We start from the raw sequence: 16,053 nt of genomic DNA on the forward strand, positions 1-16,053 counted from the left end.
TTCTAGACTTAACATTTTTATTTTTAATTCATATTTTTATTTAAATTTAATTATCTACACTTAATTGTATACTTTTTAATAAAATTCGGTTTAAGAATAAAGCAACAAACTTTTAATAATTAAAATAATATGAAAATGTAATTTTTTGTTAACTTGTATAACTTAGTAAATAAAAAGATAATTTTTCCTTATTATATACACTACAAGAATTTATAATTTTAATTAGGATTTATTATTTGGGTTATAATAATCTCCACTAAAATATATACATAATTGGTGTTTTATAAACCCTTGCTGAGTATAAGGGGTTTTGTGATTAACCCCATTAAAATTATTCTATTTATTTTATAACTTTTTAAGATTTTAATTTGGGTAAGATTTTTCTCTTTGTGCAGAGACTTTTTTTCTTTCTCGGTGGCTCAATTAACTATTTTTGCTTTGGGAGAAGGAAGAAGGTGTTTGCTGGTAGGAAGAAGAAAGAGGCTCATGCTCTTCGCTTAAGGTAAATCGTGGCTTTCAATTCCATTTTCGTTTTTCTGATTCAATCTCTTTCGATTTCAATTTCAATTTCATTTTTTTGCTTATCGTTCGTGTCCAAGGAGGTTGCGGCTCATGTCTTATGAGGAAGACGTTTTCTCTTTCGAGTCCATCGTTCTCTCTGAAATTAGGTAATAAACACCTTTCTCCTTGCTTTCAATTTCGTCTTTGTTTCGATTTCATTTCCACTACTTTCAGTTTCGTCGTTCTTTCAATCTCCATGCTTTTATTTTCGTCTCAATGCAATTATGTCTTCTGATCTCAACGTGTCTCTCACTGTTCTCACCACGAACATGTTTGTTTATTTATCTCTTGATTTTGCCCTAACTTTCCTTGTTTTGTTGTGTGGTTGTCAATTTCCTTTGCAAAGATACTGATACAATCAATCAGACTAGGGATAGAAGTTTTAGGCCGAGTTGCAAGAACAAAAGCATTTTGTGATATTAGTTAATATACTATGGCCACAAGCACTCCAGACATTTTGGTGATTCGCATAACTTCTGGTTCATTCTGCTTTCCAAATACTAGATGGGAGCTAGATCCTGTAGTGGCTTCATTTATGGATAATTGTTCTTCTTTTTTAATGCCAAAGGAAGATTCTGGCTTTGGAATGGTTCCATATCGAGGCAACAGGTCTAACTCCACACGTCAAATTATTGGAAGAATGATAAAGGCAAGTAGTACATGCCTCTCTATGTTACTACGATTCCTTTCTATGAACTTGCTTGCTGAGGAAGATATAAAATAGTGATACTAGACATGTTCTGGTGCTAATATTATATCCTCTAATCTATTGCCCTTTACAGGAAACACAATGTGCTAGGCGGTCTATAGTGAGTGCATATTCACCTGAAGGTTTGTTCCGATGTAATAGTAGAGGTTAACACTATAAGTAGATTAAACTCGATAGGTTCAGCTTAAAAACCATTTCGTTGTGATTAAGAAATTTGTGGCTCTTTTCATAGCTTTTTCTCTATTTAACAGAGTTCTAGACACCCAATATTATATTCATCAACCTTGACTTTTATTAGGGTAGTAGTTATTTATATTTTTACAAGGATGTTCCATAATATGAATCCTCTTACCTTTTCCTTTAATTTTTCCTTGGATTTCATTTGATTTTTAGTTTTCCTTATATTTTGTTTAGTCAGGTGTCACGACCGATGAATGGAAGACAGGGATCTCGGGGGAACGAAAAATGTGTGTATGATAATGATTACAAATATGGATAAAAAGTTATCATCTACAGTTGCAGAGTTCTTACGAAGATATACTTCTCTATCAGTCAGAGTCTTCATTTTTCCAAATTTGTCAATGGAGGTATATACTAGGGGAGCCATTATGGTGCATTCTGAAAAAGAGTTCCAAGAGTTGTGTGGCTTTTTGAATAATCCCAACTGCATCATAACATCTTCAACTGGCAGGACTTATACATTTTGATGGTAACTTGCTACTTTTTGTGAATGTTGACATGAATTGGTTCTTTTCAAAATGGTTCCTGTAGATGGCTTTTGAATTATATGGTATGCTTGCCGGCAATGTCAATCCAATGATTGGAGAGAATGTGAAGCCAGCTTATGGAGGTGGAGAATAAGCTTTTTTAAGGAAAGTAGTCATATCTACGACGTGATTGCTAAGGTTTTTCTTGCATTGATTGTAGTCTGCATGTCCTTCTTTCCTTTTCTGTTTGTGGCTGTCAGATCCATATAAACTTATTTTCATTCATTTTTCACATTGATGAATAAATTGATATTTCGTTGGTCAAAAGGAAGCTGGACGCACCAAAAAGGGACAGTCAAAGCATTCATAATGGAGGAACTATGATGATTTAAATGAATATTTTTGGTATGGTTAATGTTTTACTTTTTCTCTGTATTGACTATCATACCTGTCAATGATTTAAGTTTTAACAATATATACACCTACTGATTGTTTTCTATTAGGTTGGCCTATGCGTGCTGATGTTGATTTCTTTTGCTTGCCGCCTTCTGAAAAGTTATTTTTTGATAAATCTAATGTAAGTATTGTAACTTTAGACTTTGTCCTGATTATATAAGGTTCTTCTGATGCTTCTATATATGCAATAAATGAAATTTTGCATTTGCTCTGTTTTGAATGTTTGTAGCTATATGTTATATTTACTATTGTAACTTGTATGTACAGGATGACAAACCACCTAGCAAAGACAAATTGGTTAGGAAAGTGAATTTTGTTGAGATAAGATCATTTTGGCATATTTTCAGGAGTTTTGATCGGATGTAGAGTTTTTTCATTCTGTGTTTACAAGTTTTAAATATTCTTTGCATTTTGTTGCTCTCCATCCTTGTCAGTTATTTTTTCCCTCCAATGCTTTGAAAAAGGTTAATGTTTTTATTAGGCTATGATTATATTTTTTAACAGGGGTTAAAACTATGAAGTAATAATAGAATATATATATATATATATATATATATATATATATATATATATATAAATGAGAAGAGTTAGGAAAAGAATAATATAGATAAAAAAACTTTGTGAACGGAACAACTGATAAAAAATTATTTTATCTGGATTAAAGTTAGTTTGTATATCATAAATAAATTAGTTTGGAATAAAGTCAATAACATATACTAAATTGTCTGTATAATTTTCTGTTGTTTCGGTTCATTTTCTGGAATAATGAATCAACATCTTATCTTTTTATTTGTTAATATTTATACGAAGGTAAAATGGAGTAATTTTATTATATATATATATATATATATATATTCTAATTTTGGTAGAATTATTACAACACTCTCGACCTTTTTTTTCCTATGCAACCAAACTCATTAAACTATCAATCAAACAACAATTGTATCAACTCTTAGGTTTTTATAACTAGTTGTAAACTGACCTGCACGTGTTATATGACTAATCACCTCTTTATTTGGACTTACTTTCACATGATGACATGGGTAGTGTAGAAATTAGCATGAGATATATATGTAGACCATGATCAATTATGTTTCTTTATTTTTTTTACTTTCGTGTTTTCTTGTTATGCAGAAATTGTGGTTTGACAATGGGCTGGGGCAACATCATCCAATTTAAGCGTACTCTTGGTAGATGCAGCAGTAATTTAAGCAGTAGCAGGGAGAAATAGTGGAGGATTGTGCATGCATGTGTGTCACATACCAATATTGCAACATCGTCCAATTTGCATTAATAAAATAAAAATGTGTATGTACTCTTGAAGATATTATGACGAAAATAATGGATCTCAAGATTGTCTTAGTTTCCATATATGTATATCTTCATTCCTTAGATGCGGTGAAGTGCAATTTCTTCATTTATATGTTCATTTATACTTAAGTTGATAATCAGGTGATTTTAGTGATTTTAGTGGTTGTTTCTATTTCTTTTGGTGCAATGATTTTGTGTAATTTCTTGTGTAATTTCATTTATAAATAAGCAATTGAACAGAGTTCACAAAATCCATAGAATAAGGTTCTTTTCATACTCAAAAAATTAACTCAACAAATCAATTATCATGAAAGTATAACTTTAGCATTATAGCAATGTCATAATAATATAAGCCCAACTTTGAGTATTAACGGGGGGTTTCGAAACCCCAGAAATTAACGGGGTTTTTCGAGCTCCATGCATTAACGGGGTTTTCGAATCTTATGCATTAACGGGGTTTTCAAACCTCAAGCATTAACGGAGGATTTTGAACCCCAAGCATTAATGAGGGTTTTCGAACCCCATGCATTAACAAGGGTTTTTGAAACCCCCGGTAAGTTACGCTATTTCCAGGGATTGTTAAAAACCTCCGGTAATCCGTTAGCTATGCTTGCTCTTTCGAGGAATTGCAAACCCCTGGTAAAACCATTAGTGGGGGTTAAAACCTCCAGAAATGTCAAAAATAACCCCCACTAAAAATAATTATTTTTGTAGTGATATTTGCCTTAAATATAATTTAATTACATTTATATTTTGTCTCAAATTTTCTTCAAATATATATATATATATATATATATATATATATATATATATATATATATATATATATATATATAGTTTTGTGCAACGTTGGTTCTTACGAAAATTTAATTGCATGTGTTAGACATTTGATTCTTAAGATTAAGACATGTTAGTCTATTATTACTAGTTTCCTAGTTTTTAATAGGAAATATTGAAAAAAAATGTAAATGGTGATAATGATAATTACCTAAAATAATAATAAATATTAACATTTTTGTTAGAAATATGTGTTAACATTTTTTTGTAACAATTAAATTATATATGATATATTGTACTAAAATTGATTAACTTTGTAAATTTAGAAGACTAAATCTATTATCAAAATGTAATATAGAGCAAAAGTACAAATTAACAAAATTATGAGAACTAAAAATGTAATTAAATATTACATTTTCTAGTTCGATAAAAAAAAATTACAGTTTTTATTTTATAGGAAATTAAACATTTTTTTTTGAAAAAATATTAAACGTAAGACATAATATAATCCTAACGGCATAAATAAATTTCAGATGCAAAAATAATTATAAAAAAAAACTCCTATTTTTAAAACTAAAACATATAGGTTAATTTTTTGTAAGTAATCATATTTATATATAGGTTTTATTTGGTATTCTTAAAACAAATGTCGGGATTTTAAAAAGATGGGGAAATTGAAGTAGAAAAACATGTTATTTGACTTTCATTTTGTTTAGTTTGTTTTATCATCGTGAACAAACATATTGTAATGTTTTATAATTTTACATAAATCGTGTTTCAGTGTAAACTTTATATTTCTATCCTTTAATGAATATGTTATATTCAAGAATATCATTTTAGAATATTTGTCACAGATGTCACATTTTAATAAAATTAATGGGGTTTAAAACCAAAAAAAATTACAGGAGTTAATAAATCCCATGAAAGTTTATTTATTGTTAATAAATTTTTCGAATTTTATTTTTATTTATTTGTTAATTTAAATAGTAAAAAAATGTTTTAAATTTATTTTAATCTCTCAATTTTGATATTTTTTTTCTTCTATGCCTCATTTGAAAATATTATTTACTTTAAAATTTTTAGATAACTTAATTTATTAATATTTATCAATTTTATTTTTTTAATAAATAAATATATGTAATTTAGATTTAATTTATTAATAAAAATAAATACAAATTTTAATATTAATAAACATTTAAAAATTTAAAAGTTAAAAATATATAAACAATATATAATTCTATAAAATTTGAAGAAAATAAAACAAATTTATTAAAAATGATTACCTATATTATTAACAAACATAATAAAATTAAAAAGTATGTTCATATCAAATAAACAAAAAATGTAATACTTCAAAGACTTAAAAATAATATATATATATATATATATATATATATATTAATAAATTGTTTTTCATGTAAACATTAAATTGATAAATATCAAATTTAATTTCATACCAAATAAATTTTTCTAAATGATTTATATATAGCATTTTATATTATTTTTAACATTAGTGATATTTTGATAATCTTATTTTTTAACTATTAATTTTTTTTAATATGTCACATCATTTAATTTAATCACAAATTTTCACTCTCTAATCTATTCTAGAATCATCTCCTAATCCTTTAAAAAAAACATCAACTTCATTCTCTAATCATTTTCATCTCTTCCTCTTCCTCCCTTTTTAATCCTTCTTCTCAAGAAAACAGAACCTAAATCTCTCAAATCCTACTAAAATAATTTTTGTTGTAGTGATGTCCGAATAAGTAATATTTTTATTAAGAAAATCCAAATTATACCTCTAGAGAAAATAAAAAATATATAAATAGTATTAATACCTATTATATATATATATAATATTTATATGGACATTTGTCTTATCCTTCTCAATTAGTAGAGCACAAGGTGTGTCCATATTTCCTAAATTTGTTACAATTTTGCATTTTAAGACTTTAGTTAGGCAATAAAAAAACATATTAAAGGTTGTGACTATTAAATAATCATATATAAATATACATTCTTATTCTCTGAAAATGACAAAATGAAGGTTTAACTATCCCATCACACTGCACTTATCTACACCAGAAATAATTATTGAAGAACAAATAGAATATCTAGGGTTCCCCTAACTTTGCTCATTCAAAACAACACCTTATCACACTCAAATTCAAATAAACATTCCAAACTTCTCAACCAAATGCTCTATTTTGTTTTCTCTATTCTGGCTGATGATTTTCTTCACATCACATCCTTCCGAGGCTTTATTAGCAATAATAGACTTCCTCAATCCTTGATCACAGGGAAAGCACGTAAAAAAAAAAAGACAGAAAAACATGCACGCATTGTAGACCCAAGAGTAATCTAGCTCTGCGTTATAGTTCAAGGATGAGATGAAGATGGGGGAATCGGAGGCCATTTGGGGTGATGGAAAAAGTGCTTTGGAGGGAGTTTGGGAAGAGGTGGAAGTGGCTTGAGTGGAGGAAGTGGGTGTGGCTTAAGTGGAGGAAGAAGTGGATGTGGATGTGGCTTGAGTGGAGGGAGAAGTGGATGCTTTGGTGGGCATGGCTTCTTTGGAACCGGTGGGGGGAGAGGCTTAACCGGTGGTGGAACAGGAGGCTTGACCTTTGGTGGTTTTGGTGGTTTTGGTGGAAGAGGAGGTTTAACCTTTGGAGGGCATGGCTTTGGTGGTTTTGGATGAGGTGGCTCCTTTGGTGGACTTGGTTTTGGTGGTTTTGGGTGAGGCTTTGGTGGTTTTGGATGAGGAGGCTCCTTTGGGGGGCATGGTTTTGGTGGTTTTGGATGAGGCTTAGGTGGTTTTGGATGAGGAGGCTCCTTTGGAGGGGATGGTTTTGGTGGTTTTGGAGGTTCCTTTGGTGGGCATGGTGGAGGCTTAACAACCTTAGGAGGAGGAGAAGGTTCAACAGGTGGAGGAGAATACACAGGTGGAGGAGTATATACCGGCGGAGGAGTGTACACCGGTGGAGGATGTTTATGGAAAATCTTCGGTGGAAGCGGTGGAAATACTATCGGAGGAATGGTGATAGGTGGATGAGGAGGAAGCTTAGGAAAGAGAGGGTGGTGCTTCCAGAAGAAAGCCGAAGCACACGTCTCAGAAGAAAACTTGAGTTTTCCAGAAGGACGAAGTGTGTGTTTCTCAACACCTTTTGACTTGATCACAATTTTGGTGCTGAAAGGACCATCATGGGAAGGGCAAGGAGCAGCTGATGCACTAAGCAACCGAGCATAACATTCTTCTTTCAGTTCATCACCTTTCACAATGTCATGTGGAAGAGACACTTTGAAGTTTCCGTTTTCGTCAACCTCACCAACCCCTCTCCTTTCAAAGTCCCCACTTTCTGCTTTGCACTCTACTGTTACACGTAGTCCTGTAGAAAAAAAAAACAATGCACGTTGTTATACTACAAAACTACAAAACCCTACCAAATTTATACTATGCATATATAATATTTGTGATAATGTACCTGAGAAAGCCTGGCTAGTTTTAATATTTTTGGCATTGCAGTCTGTGCATTCTCCGAGTCCAACTAGCTCCACTGTACTGTGGTCGCCATAGCAGAAGCCTAATACCAGAAATGACAGAGACAACCAGAAGCACAAAAGTGCTCCTTGGCGCCGGGTAGAAACCTGCATGAGGAACTGCAACCACAGTTCCTGATGAGTATAATAACGATAGAGAAAACAATAAGGTACACACTTAGAACTAAGAAGCGATTAAGCTTCTATGGTGAGAAGTGTGAGTATACTGTTTGATTGGAATGCTTAATATATAACCCTCTTGGATGTTATTTCACCGACACTGAAATTAAGAACATCACATGGGTGCACGGGACCAATATCAGTGGGATCAGCAGAGAAAAAGACGATAACGTGCACACACCAGTTTCCATAAACAAATTACTATCTAATTCATTCAATGCATGGTTTCTCAACCGCACAGCCAAACTCGTATCTTTATTTGAAATATCTGTCACAACCTACTCTTAAATGCCACTAATAAATGCGTTTTACGTTACATTGCTAAATGATTGGTGTTTTGACAGAAGAATTCCAATGTTTTCTACTCATGAAAGGATGAAGTTTTTTGCGGACAACAGAAGATTAACGTGAACTACTGAAGTCAACTGTTTCTTTATCTCCGTACCGCACATTCAGAAAATTTTGCAGAAGTTTGATCGTGAAAACTGTGTTGTTCCTGCCACTAGGATAGAAAAAGAATAACATATAACATCATCAACACTTACTCCCGTGGTTCTTCACTTTTGTTGCTGGAATCATCACAGTGAGCCTCTGAATTATCACTTTATATTTTCTTTTACAAATTTATTTAGGCTAACTCATTCATAGAAGACGAGATTTACATCATAACATCATTTTATATATCGAAAATTTGTGTATTTTAAACTTTCAAACATTTTTGTCCTCAAATTATAGATGTATATGGTTTTCTTAATCTAATGACGTTAAATTTTTGTATTTGTTAAGCAATTTCAAAATTAACATTTTCAATTGAAACATGTCAATTTAAATAATTTAAATATAAGGTTAAAACACTTTGACATATTCAACAAATTTTAATTCAATTGGATTAAGAACTAAATCAAGTCTATTCTCAAAATTTGAAGTTCAAATTACATCAAATCAAAGTTTGAGATAATAATGAATTCTAATTTACTATAAAAATTTAAGAATTAAAAAAATATTTATCGCTTCAAATTGTTTCCATGGTTTTGATATAAATTTATAATGACTTTAGTATAAGTTTATAAAAGTAGTTGTTTATATTTATTTAAAATATCAATCGTACAATGAGTAAATATTTTACAACTAAACAAAAGGTGGTTAATAAACACAAAATTAAGTCCAGACCAGAGGAGTTGGATTTTTCTTCATCTCATTAGGAAATTGGGTATCAAGAGATAGTTTAACAGCTATCAACTTTCCACACCGATAAAGACTTCACGAACTTATAAAATTGTTTAAAAATTATAGAAAATATGTATTTTAAAAAACGATTTAAAACTATTAAAATTATTGATTAAAAATATAAGGAAGTGAATATTTATTTAAAAAATATATATGAATATATAGGAGTGTCATTATATATAGTGGGTTTATTTTAAAATTAAAGAGAACATAATTTCAATTCTAGGAAAATGATTTTGAATAGTTAATTAGTATTATTAAACAATATATGCATGTGTATGCCAGATATACATATATAATAAGTGTATAACATTGAAATCTAACTTTTGTTTAATCAAGGTGGCAAAGTTTTGGTCACGATCTTATATTTAATAGCCGTTTTTCCTGTTTTTTAGGGTTCATGTCAATACTCCAAAACATGCACTTCTATCTCTTTCATTGTTTGACGAGGATACGTAATTGATGGTTTTAGGTGCCTATAATTAATTCAATTTGTGTCCAAAACATGGAGATTTCAATCAATTTTAGAAACAAATGTGACATTTTGCTTGTTGCCACCAAATTAAGTATTGTTGGTGGCAATCACTTTTTACAAATAGGCTTGTTAATTTTAGTATCACCTTATTAGTGCCTAATCACATCCTCCAAACATCATCATAAGTATTTTAAATATGAGCATTTAATGATTACAATAAGTGAATGGAGCAATGGCATGTCACAACTTTTCTTTAACGATTATAATTAAAAGAATTGTTAGGCTGTGTGCATATGTTGGTGTGATTAATCGTTATATGAGCGTTTATTATTTAGATTCAACAATAATAAAACTTGAACTAGCATCACCTAATAAAATAATATTATCTTCGATTCATAATATTACCATAATAATTTGATATGAGAAAAAATGAAAATAAAAACATTTAATTAAAAATAATGCAAAAAATAAATTGTTTTGGCACTGTGTTTACTATATTGGAAGATTTGTCTTTAGAATCGAATCCAATATTTTTATATTATTTATTGATTATTTGCAAACCGAAGGAATAAAATATAGTGTTGAAAATTTTATAGAAAATAATTTAAAGGTTTAATTAGTCGGATGATATCTACTATTGTTCGGATATGTTAATTTGATAGTTGTTTTGAAATTTTTTAAAAAGGTGTCAACTAAGTCTCAACTTTTGAAAATATGCATTAATTACATCTCTTTCAGAAAAAAAAAATATATGAACGTCTGGTATTGATATCTAAAATGACTTAATAAATTAAGTATTGATATTTATATTAATATTGAGTGGTAAAAGTCATTAATAAAAGTAATGGCGTTAATATTTTTTGTCTTAAAGTGACTTAATTAAGACACTCCTTCAAAAGTTGAAACTTGATTAACACATATTTAAAAGCAAGTATCAAATTGACACATCTGAACGAAAGTGGATATCATCTAACTAATTAAACATGATTTAAAAGAATAGTGTTAAGTTTGAAAATTTTGCCAAACTTGTAGAACTAAATTCTTTACAAATTAAAGCATGCAGGGTGTATAGATTTCATTTTCTAGAAGTCGAAATCTATACCTCTTTATTAAAGTAAAATAATAAAAAAAGAATAACAATTTTAAAAATTTTGTGAATTTATAAATTTCGGTTATTTAGTAAATGAAACATATAGGTAAATAGGTTTCAATTATCTCAACAACCGAAATTTCAAAACTGATACTACATTTTTATATGTTTAATTTGCAAAGCATAATTTAATAAGTTGATTTTGTAGACTTAAATTATCTTCAAATTCGTGTATATATATATATATATATATATATATATATATATATATATATATATATATATATATATATATATATGATTAATATATTTTATTTAAATTAATATTTAGAAAATCTTTAATTTTTTAAATATTTTTTTATATAAATAGGAAAATATATTTAATTTTTATTTAAATTTAAAAAATTAAGATTGAGACAGTGTTAGAATGAATGATAAGTTTATTGATATTATAATCTGAAGTATAACTTTTTTAAAATAAAATAATTTCAAAAAGTTATCTAGTATTATATTTATCTCTAATAAAAGAAGCTTTTTGTTTTTACAGTATTTTGTTATCTACATCTCTCGTTTTTTTTTTCTTGTGTACCTACTTCCTCTGCTTCTTTCTTCTTCTTCTTCTCCATCAAATAGAGTTGTTAATGAACATGTATTCATTTTCAAATAGAATGAAAGAAAAATCAATCAGAATGAAACAGAATTCATTAAATGTTGATAACGTGGTTGTTTGATCAATAATTTGTATTAAAATATATTCCAAATTTGCATTAATTATTGAAACATATCAATACCTAAGCAATTGCATGGTGGTGAACCATCCATTTTTTTTTCAGTACGGATAAAATTAAATGTTTAATTAGCAAATATTTACCTTTTTTGGCTGGAAATAAAAACAATTGGAGAAAGATTTTTTTTTTACTTTATTTATATCGCTATTATTTGTTGACTTATGTTTTAATTGAGTTGAAGACAAGTAATTTGCTTCCAGGAATCAATTTTGAAAATTCAACTTCAACATTATCCTTAACACGAAAACTGGTTTAGGAAGAAACCCAACAAACTGCATTAAAAAACCATGATTTTTTGTTTCTTCCGCATTGTATTGCATTTTTTTTTTCGAAACCAACGAAGATTTCACCTTTCTTGTTTTTCCAAAATTTCGCGTCATCCAAAATGTCGATTTTATGTTGGATTAAAATCAAAGATGCCAACTTTGAAAGGAGTGTTCTTGCTAACTTATGTTCTACGGTTCCAAAGAGTAAACACAAAATGTACGTAAAACAAAATGAACATTATCTAATAAAAACTCTGCCACATCGCAAAAGTCGTATCATTCCTAACTCAAATCCCTGTTAGTTTAGAAAAAAAAAAAAACTCAACTTCATTCGAATGTAGAAACGTAAAAAGTCTTAAGCTACAACAGAAAGCTAGATCTTTCAGCCAAAATTTCACAGCTACTTCCTCGTGCTCTCTCAAACTCGAACCTAGTCAGTAACATGATTCTGTATTCCATGGCACAAATCTTGTGTGGCTGAACGTGAGAATTTGCTTATCTACTTCTTCTTCTTTGACTTGCTCGACAGAGATTGAGTAAATGCAGTTCCCTGGGTGTCAAAACAAAGGGCAGAACCATTAGTGTTACATTAAAGGTTAAAGCATCAAACATGAAATCCAACAAGTACAGTACAAGGCATAAGAACAAACCTGTAGCCATTCATCAGTTGAGGCATCTGTAGACCTTGTTCCCACTTCAACTTTTGGAGCCCTCTTTGTTTTCTGAGCAAACATGAATCAGATTATCAGAATTGTGATATCATGTCATATATTGTAGTTAGCAAATAAAACAAGTACAAAGTCTCGGTATAAATCAAAACAAAATAGAGGGTGACGATTTTATGTAGCAAATAACAATGCATCCTTGAAAGCACGTTATTTGAAAAAATAATGATTTTAGTACCTTGGAAAGGTGTTGTATTTGACCATGAATCCATAGCCCCAGAAGGACAAGGAGTGCAGCACCCAGTGTAACAAGAAAAACAGATTCCATGCTAAGAAAACCACCAGCTTCAGCAACTTCAATGGTGCCATTAAAGAAGGTGCTTTGGAATGGATGATCATCTATCTCATAAATAATAGTGCCCACAAGATCAAAATTTCCAGGCTGCATAACAGAAAAAGTATGCATAATGAGTATAATAGTCTCCTGTGATGCTTACTCGTTGAGAAACTAAAAGCATTGACCTTTGAAGCCATAATTATACCTGCATGAACTTACTGACTGCAAATAGATATGGGAAAGTAGCCTGTGCTGAGGCTGGTACAGAACCATTATTGAAACCCTGCAATTAAAACAAAAGATTGAGTTTAAAATATTCATGCAATACCATTTGCTGAATCAGAATAGGTTGGAGTGATACTGATGTAACACTGATGTAATATCATATATAACTGTTTCCTTCACATTGTGAATGTACGAGCAATGAACTATTAACCATAAGTTCCACGTAATTGGTTCATGATAATTCATTGTTCCCAAATACACTTTTAGATGGTTGGCTATGATCTAAACTGACAAAATCATACACATTAACTAATGTTTTATATAGGGAAGAACAGGAACTAAAATAAAAGGAAATGAAAATATCACAAATACATCCCATGCTCCCTTTCAGCATACAAGGATGGAAGAATCAGATCTATGCATCCAATCTTCATACACAAATAAAGCAATCCTTCTCATGCGAAGATTAACAATTCTAGCATTTTTAAACCTAACTTTGTCAATGATTTATCTTCAAATTCTTGTCCAGGCAAACAATACATACTTTATATTTTACTACCCAGACTATTTTCATGAAAATTTGAAATTCTCTTTCTAGAACAAATAATAAATAACATATTTCTATTGTTGATTCTAATTCACTAGAATATTCATCAATTTTTATCGAGCATAACTAATCCTTTACAGTAACACAGGCAGTGTAATCCTTGATCACAAATAAATAACTACGTTTTATTTGGATAGTCAGCAACTTATTACCTGGGTACTAAGATTTTGAACCAGGAGACGGTGATCAAAAGGAAGGTGAATACTAGCCTTGATTGCAATAACATTCAAGCTTGAATCCCCTGTTTCATTCCACACAATGAACAAAAATAAGCTATAATCTACTAATGAACGAATAACGTAACAGAATCACAATACATCAATCAGGAAATAATGTAACAAAATCACACATGAAAGGCTTAGTATCAGTGACAAACACAAGAGTTAAGAATGTTAAGCATCAAATTACAAACTAAAATACAACATTGAGTGTCAAATTTGATTGAATTACCATCATTTTTAACACCAACAAGCAGCTCTGACTCTTCTCCAGCTGTTATCACTACAACATATTACAAGAACAAAGAAATTCAACCCACTATCAAACATAGAATGAATTATGAACCACATTTTGTTTGGTGCACTGAGCAGTATGATTCTTACATCGTGCGCTATTTTTTGGAAATACACTTATTGTATCAATTCCTGGAGCGGAAGAGAAGGTCCCATCACCAAAGTCTTGGGTATCATCACCAACAATGCCAATATCATTTGATTCTTCAATGGTATCCACAGCATCATCGGAGTCTGACTGACACCTAGCAACTAAATAAAGAAAAAAAAAAAAAAAACATCAAATCATGGTCGTGCACAAAAGGCATGAAAACATGGGTACCAAACTATTTGAGAGATCCAGTGGGGAAAATAAAACAAATAAAACAATGAATAGCAGAGTGTATACATCGTTCTGCCACTAAAAAAGATACCAATTTTAACATCCAAGTATCATAAGCATCAAAACTTAAAGTGCATAGAACAGAACCAGATTCCACATAAACATTGCATTACAACATCACTTCACCTAGCTTATGTATTCAATTTCAAATCTACCGAAAAAAACACATATTTTCGATAATTGGCTCAATCATTAAAAGAATGTAAATGTCAAGTGTCTGATTGTAAATTGCCCATCACTAAAAAAACAATATTTTCATTATCTCTAACATCAGAGCAAGAATTAAGAGTAAAAACAAACGATTCCAACAAAGATCAGAACCCAGAAGATTCAAAATTTAACAATCCAATAGCAGATCAGAGTTGAAAAGGGGAGCTGGAAAGGGAGTAATTGGGTCGGCAGAAAAAGTAAAAATAGGATCTTTTCACATCAATCCAACCAGAAATCACGATAATTGTGACATGCAAGGCAAGGAAACAAGGATAGAAGGTGAAATAGATCTAGATCTAGAAACAAAAGTGCAGACCTTGGAGAAAAGGGGAAGCGAAGAGGAGAAGGGCGAGAGAGAAAACCAAAAATTTGTGGATGGAGGCCATGGTGGTGTAGGGCTGGAGTTGGTACCAAATTTCAACGTGTGAAATTTCAACCCTGAAACACCAGATTTGTAATTTGTAATGGGGACTTCCAACAACGATGTCGTTTACATGTGGGTCATACTCTATTAGCTTATATGTCTTAAATACTGTTTTTCATTGGTTGTTTCACGTGGCACATGCTGACTCACTTAGTATTTTGTGCCTATGCATAAGATAATTTATCTTTTTTCAATGATTTATTTTATGATATATGGTTAATGATTACTTTATCTAATATTGTGTTGTTCATTTTGTTATTCGTTGAAGTAAAAAATAAATAAATAAGCATCTATTTTTTCAAATTTGAAAAAAGTGATAATTTAGGTTCGTTTATCTTTATATTTTTTTCTAAATCATAGTTGATTTTATTATAATTTTCTAAAACCAATTTTTCATCATTTAATTAGATTTGTAAGTTGTTTAATATTTTAAAATTAAGATATAAACAACTTTTAAAAGCTATTATATTCTAAATTGTTGTTTAGAAAAAATTGCTACAGAAGGAATGTTTATTAATTAATAAAATTAATTTGTATCATTAACTATAATATTTGAATATAGCCACATAATAAAATACTAATAATTATAGTATTTTTGAAAAGT

General features: G+C 30.0%; 3 protein-coding genes across 26 annotated transcripts; 1 reads left to right on the plus strand and 2 right to left on the minus strand.

The window, feature by feature from the left end:
* The first annotated feature begins 312 nt into the window (after window positions 1-312).
* On the plus strand, window positions 313-3,827 carry LOC114182494 (uncharacterized). 24 transcript variants are annotated; one of them, XM_085668805.1, is made up of 9 exons: window positions 313-502; window positions 603-668; window positions 1,066-1,210; window positions 1,344-1,392; window positions 1,689-1,857; window positions 2,042-2,175; window positions 2,306-2,382; window positions 2,481-2,554; window positions 3,568-3,827. In XM_085668805.1, the coding sequence occupies exons 2-5, from the start codon at window positions 613-615 to the stop codon at window positions 1,745-1,747; spliced, it is 309 nt and encodes a 102-aa protein (XP_085524931.1). In that variant the 5' UTR covers window positions 313-502; window positions 603-612; the 3' UTR covers window positions 1,748-1,857; window positions 2,042-2,175; window positions 2,306-2,382; window positions 2,481-2,554; window positions 3,568-3,827. The 24 variants fall into 24 exon arrangements, 11 of the variants coding, with proteins under 11 accessions (XP_085524931.1, XP_085524929.1, XP_085524922.1 ...); XM_085668803.1 differs by having other exon boundaries at window positions 314-502; window positions 600-668; XM_085668796.1 differs by having other exon boundaries at window positions 321-502; window positions 600-668; window positions 908-1,210.
* Window positions 3,828-6,498: 2,671 nt separating this feature from the next.
* On the minus strand, window positions 6,499-8,295 carry PRP4 (proline-rich protein 4). Its single transcript, XM_028053661.2, has 2 exons — window positions 8,007-8,295; window positions 6,499-7,910 (listed from the first exon to the last, which is right to left on the minus strand). The coding sequence occupies exons 1-2, from the start codon at window positions 8,173-8,175 to the stop codon at window positions 6,904-6,906; spliced, it is 1,176 nt and encodes a 391-aa protein (XP_027909462.2). The 5' UTR covers window positions 8,176-8,295; the 3' UTR covers window positions 6,499-6,903.
* A 4,010-nt stretch (window positions 8,296-12,305) lies between these two features.
* On the minus strand, window positions 12,306-15,528 carry LOC114168464 (translocon-associated protein subunit alpha). The gene is made up of 8 exons (XM_028053288.2): window positions 15,342-15,528; window positions 14,524-14,685; window positions 14,372-14,422; window positions 14,074-14,162; window positions 13,295-13,372; window positions 12,991-13,194; window positions 12,738-12,809; window positions 12,306-12,637 (listed from the first exon to the last, which is right to left on the minus strand). Exons 1-8 carry the CDS (start codon window positions 15,409-15,411, stop codon window positions 12,587-12,589), a joined length of 777 nt encoding a protein of 258 aa, XP_027909089.1. The 5' UTR covers window positions 15,412-15,528; the 3' UTR covers window positions 12,306-12,586.
* Window positions 15,529-16,053: the final 525 nt, after the last annotated feature.

The sequence above is a fragment of the Vigna unguiculata genome, chromosome 11, assembly GCF_037176805.1.
Source record: "Vigna unguiculata cultivar grain cowpea cultivar isolate G323 ecotype 2 chromosome 11, ASM3717680v1, whole genome shotgun sequence".
Taxonomy (NCBI): Eukaryota; Viridiplantae; Streptophyta; class Magnoliopsida; order Fabales; family Fabaceae; genus Vigna; species Vigna unguiculata.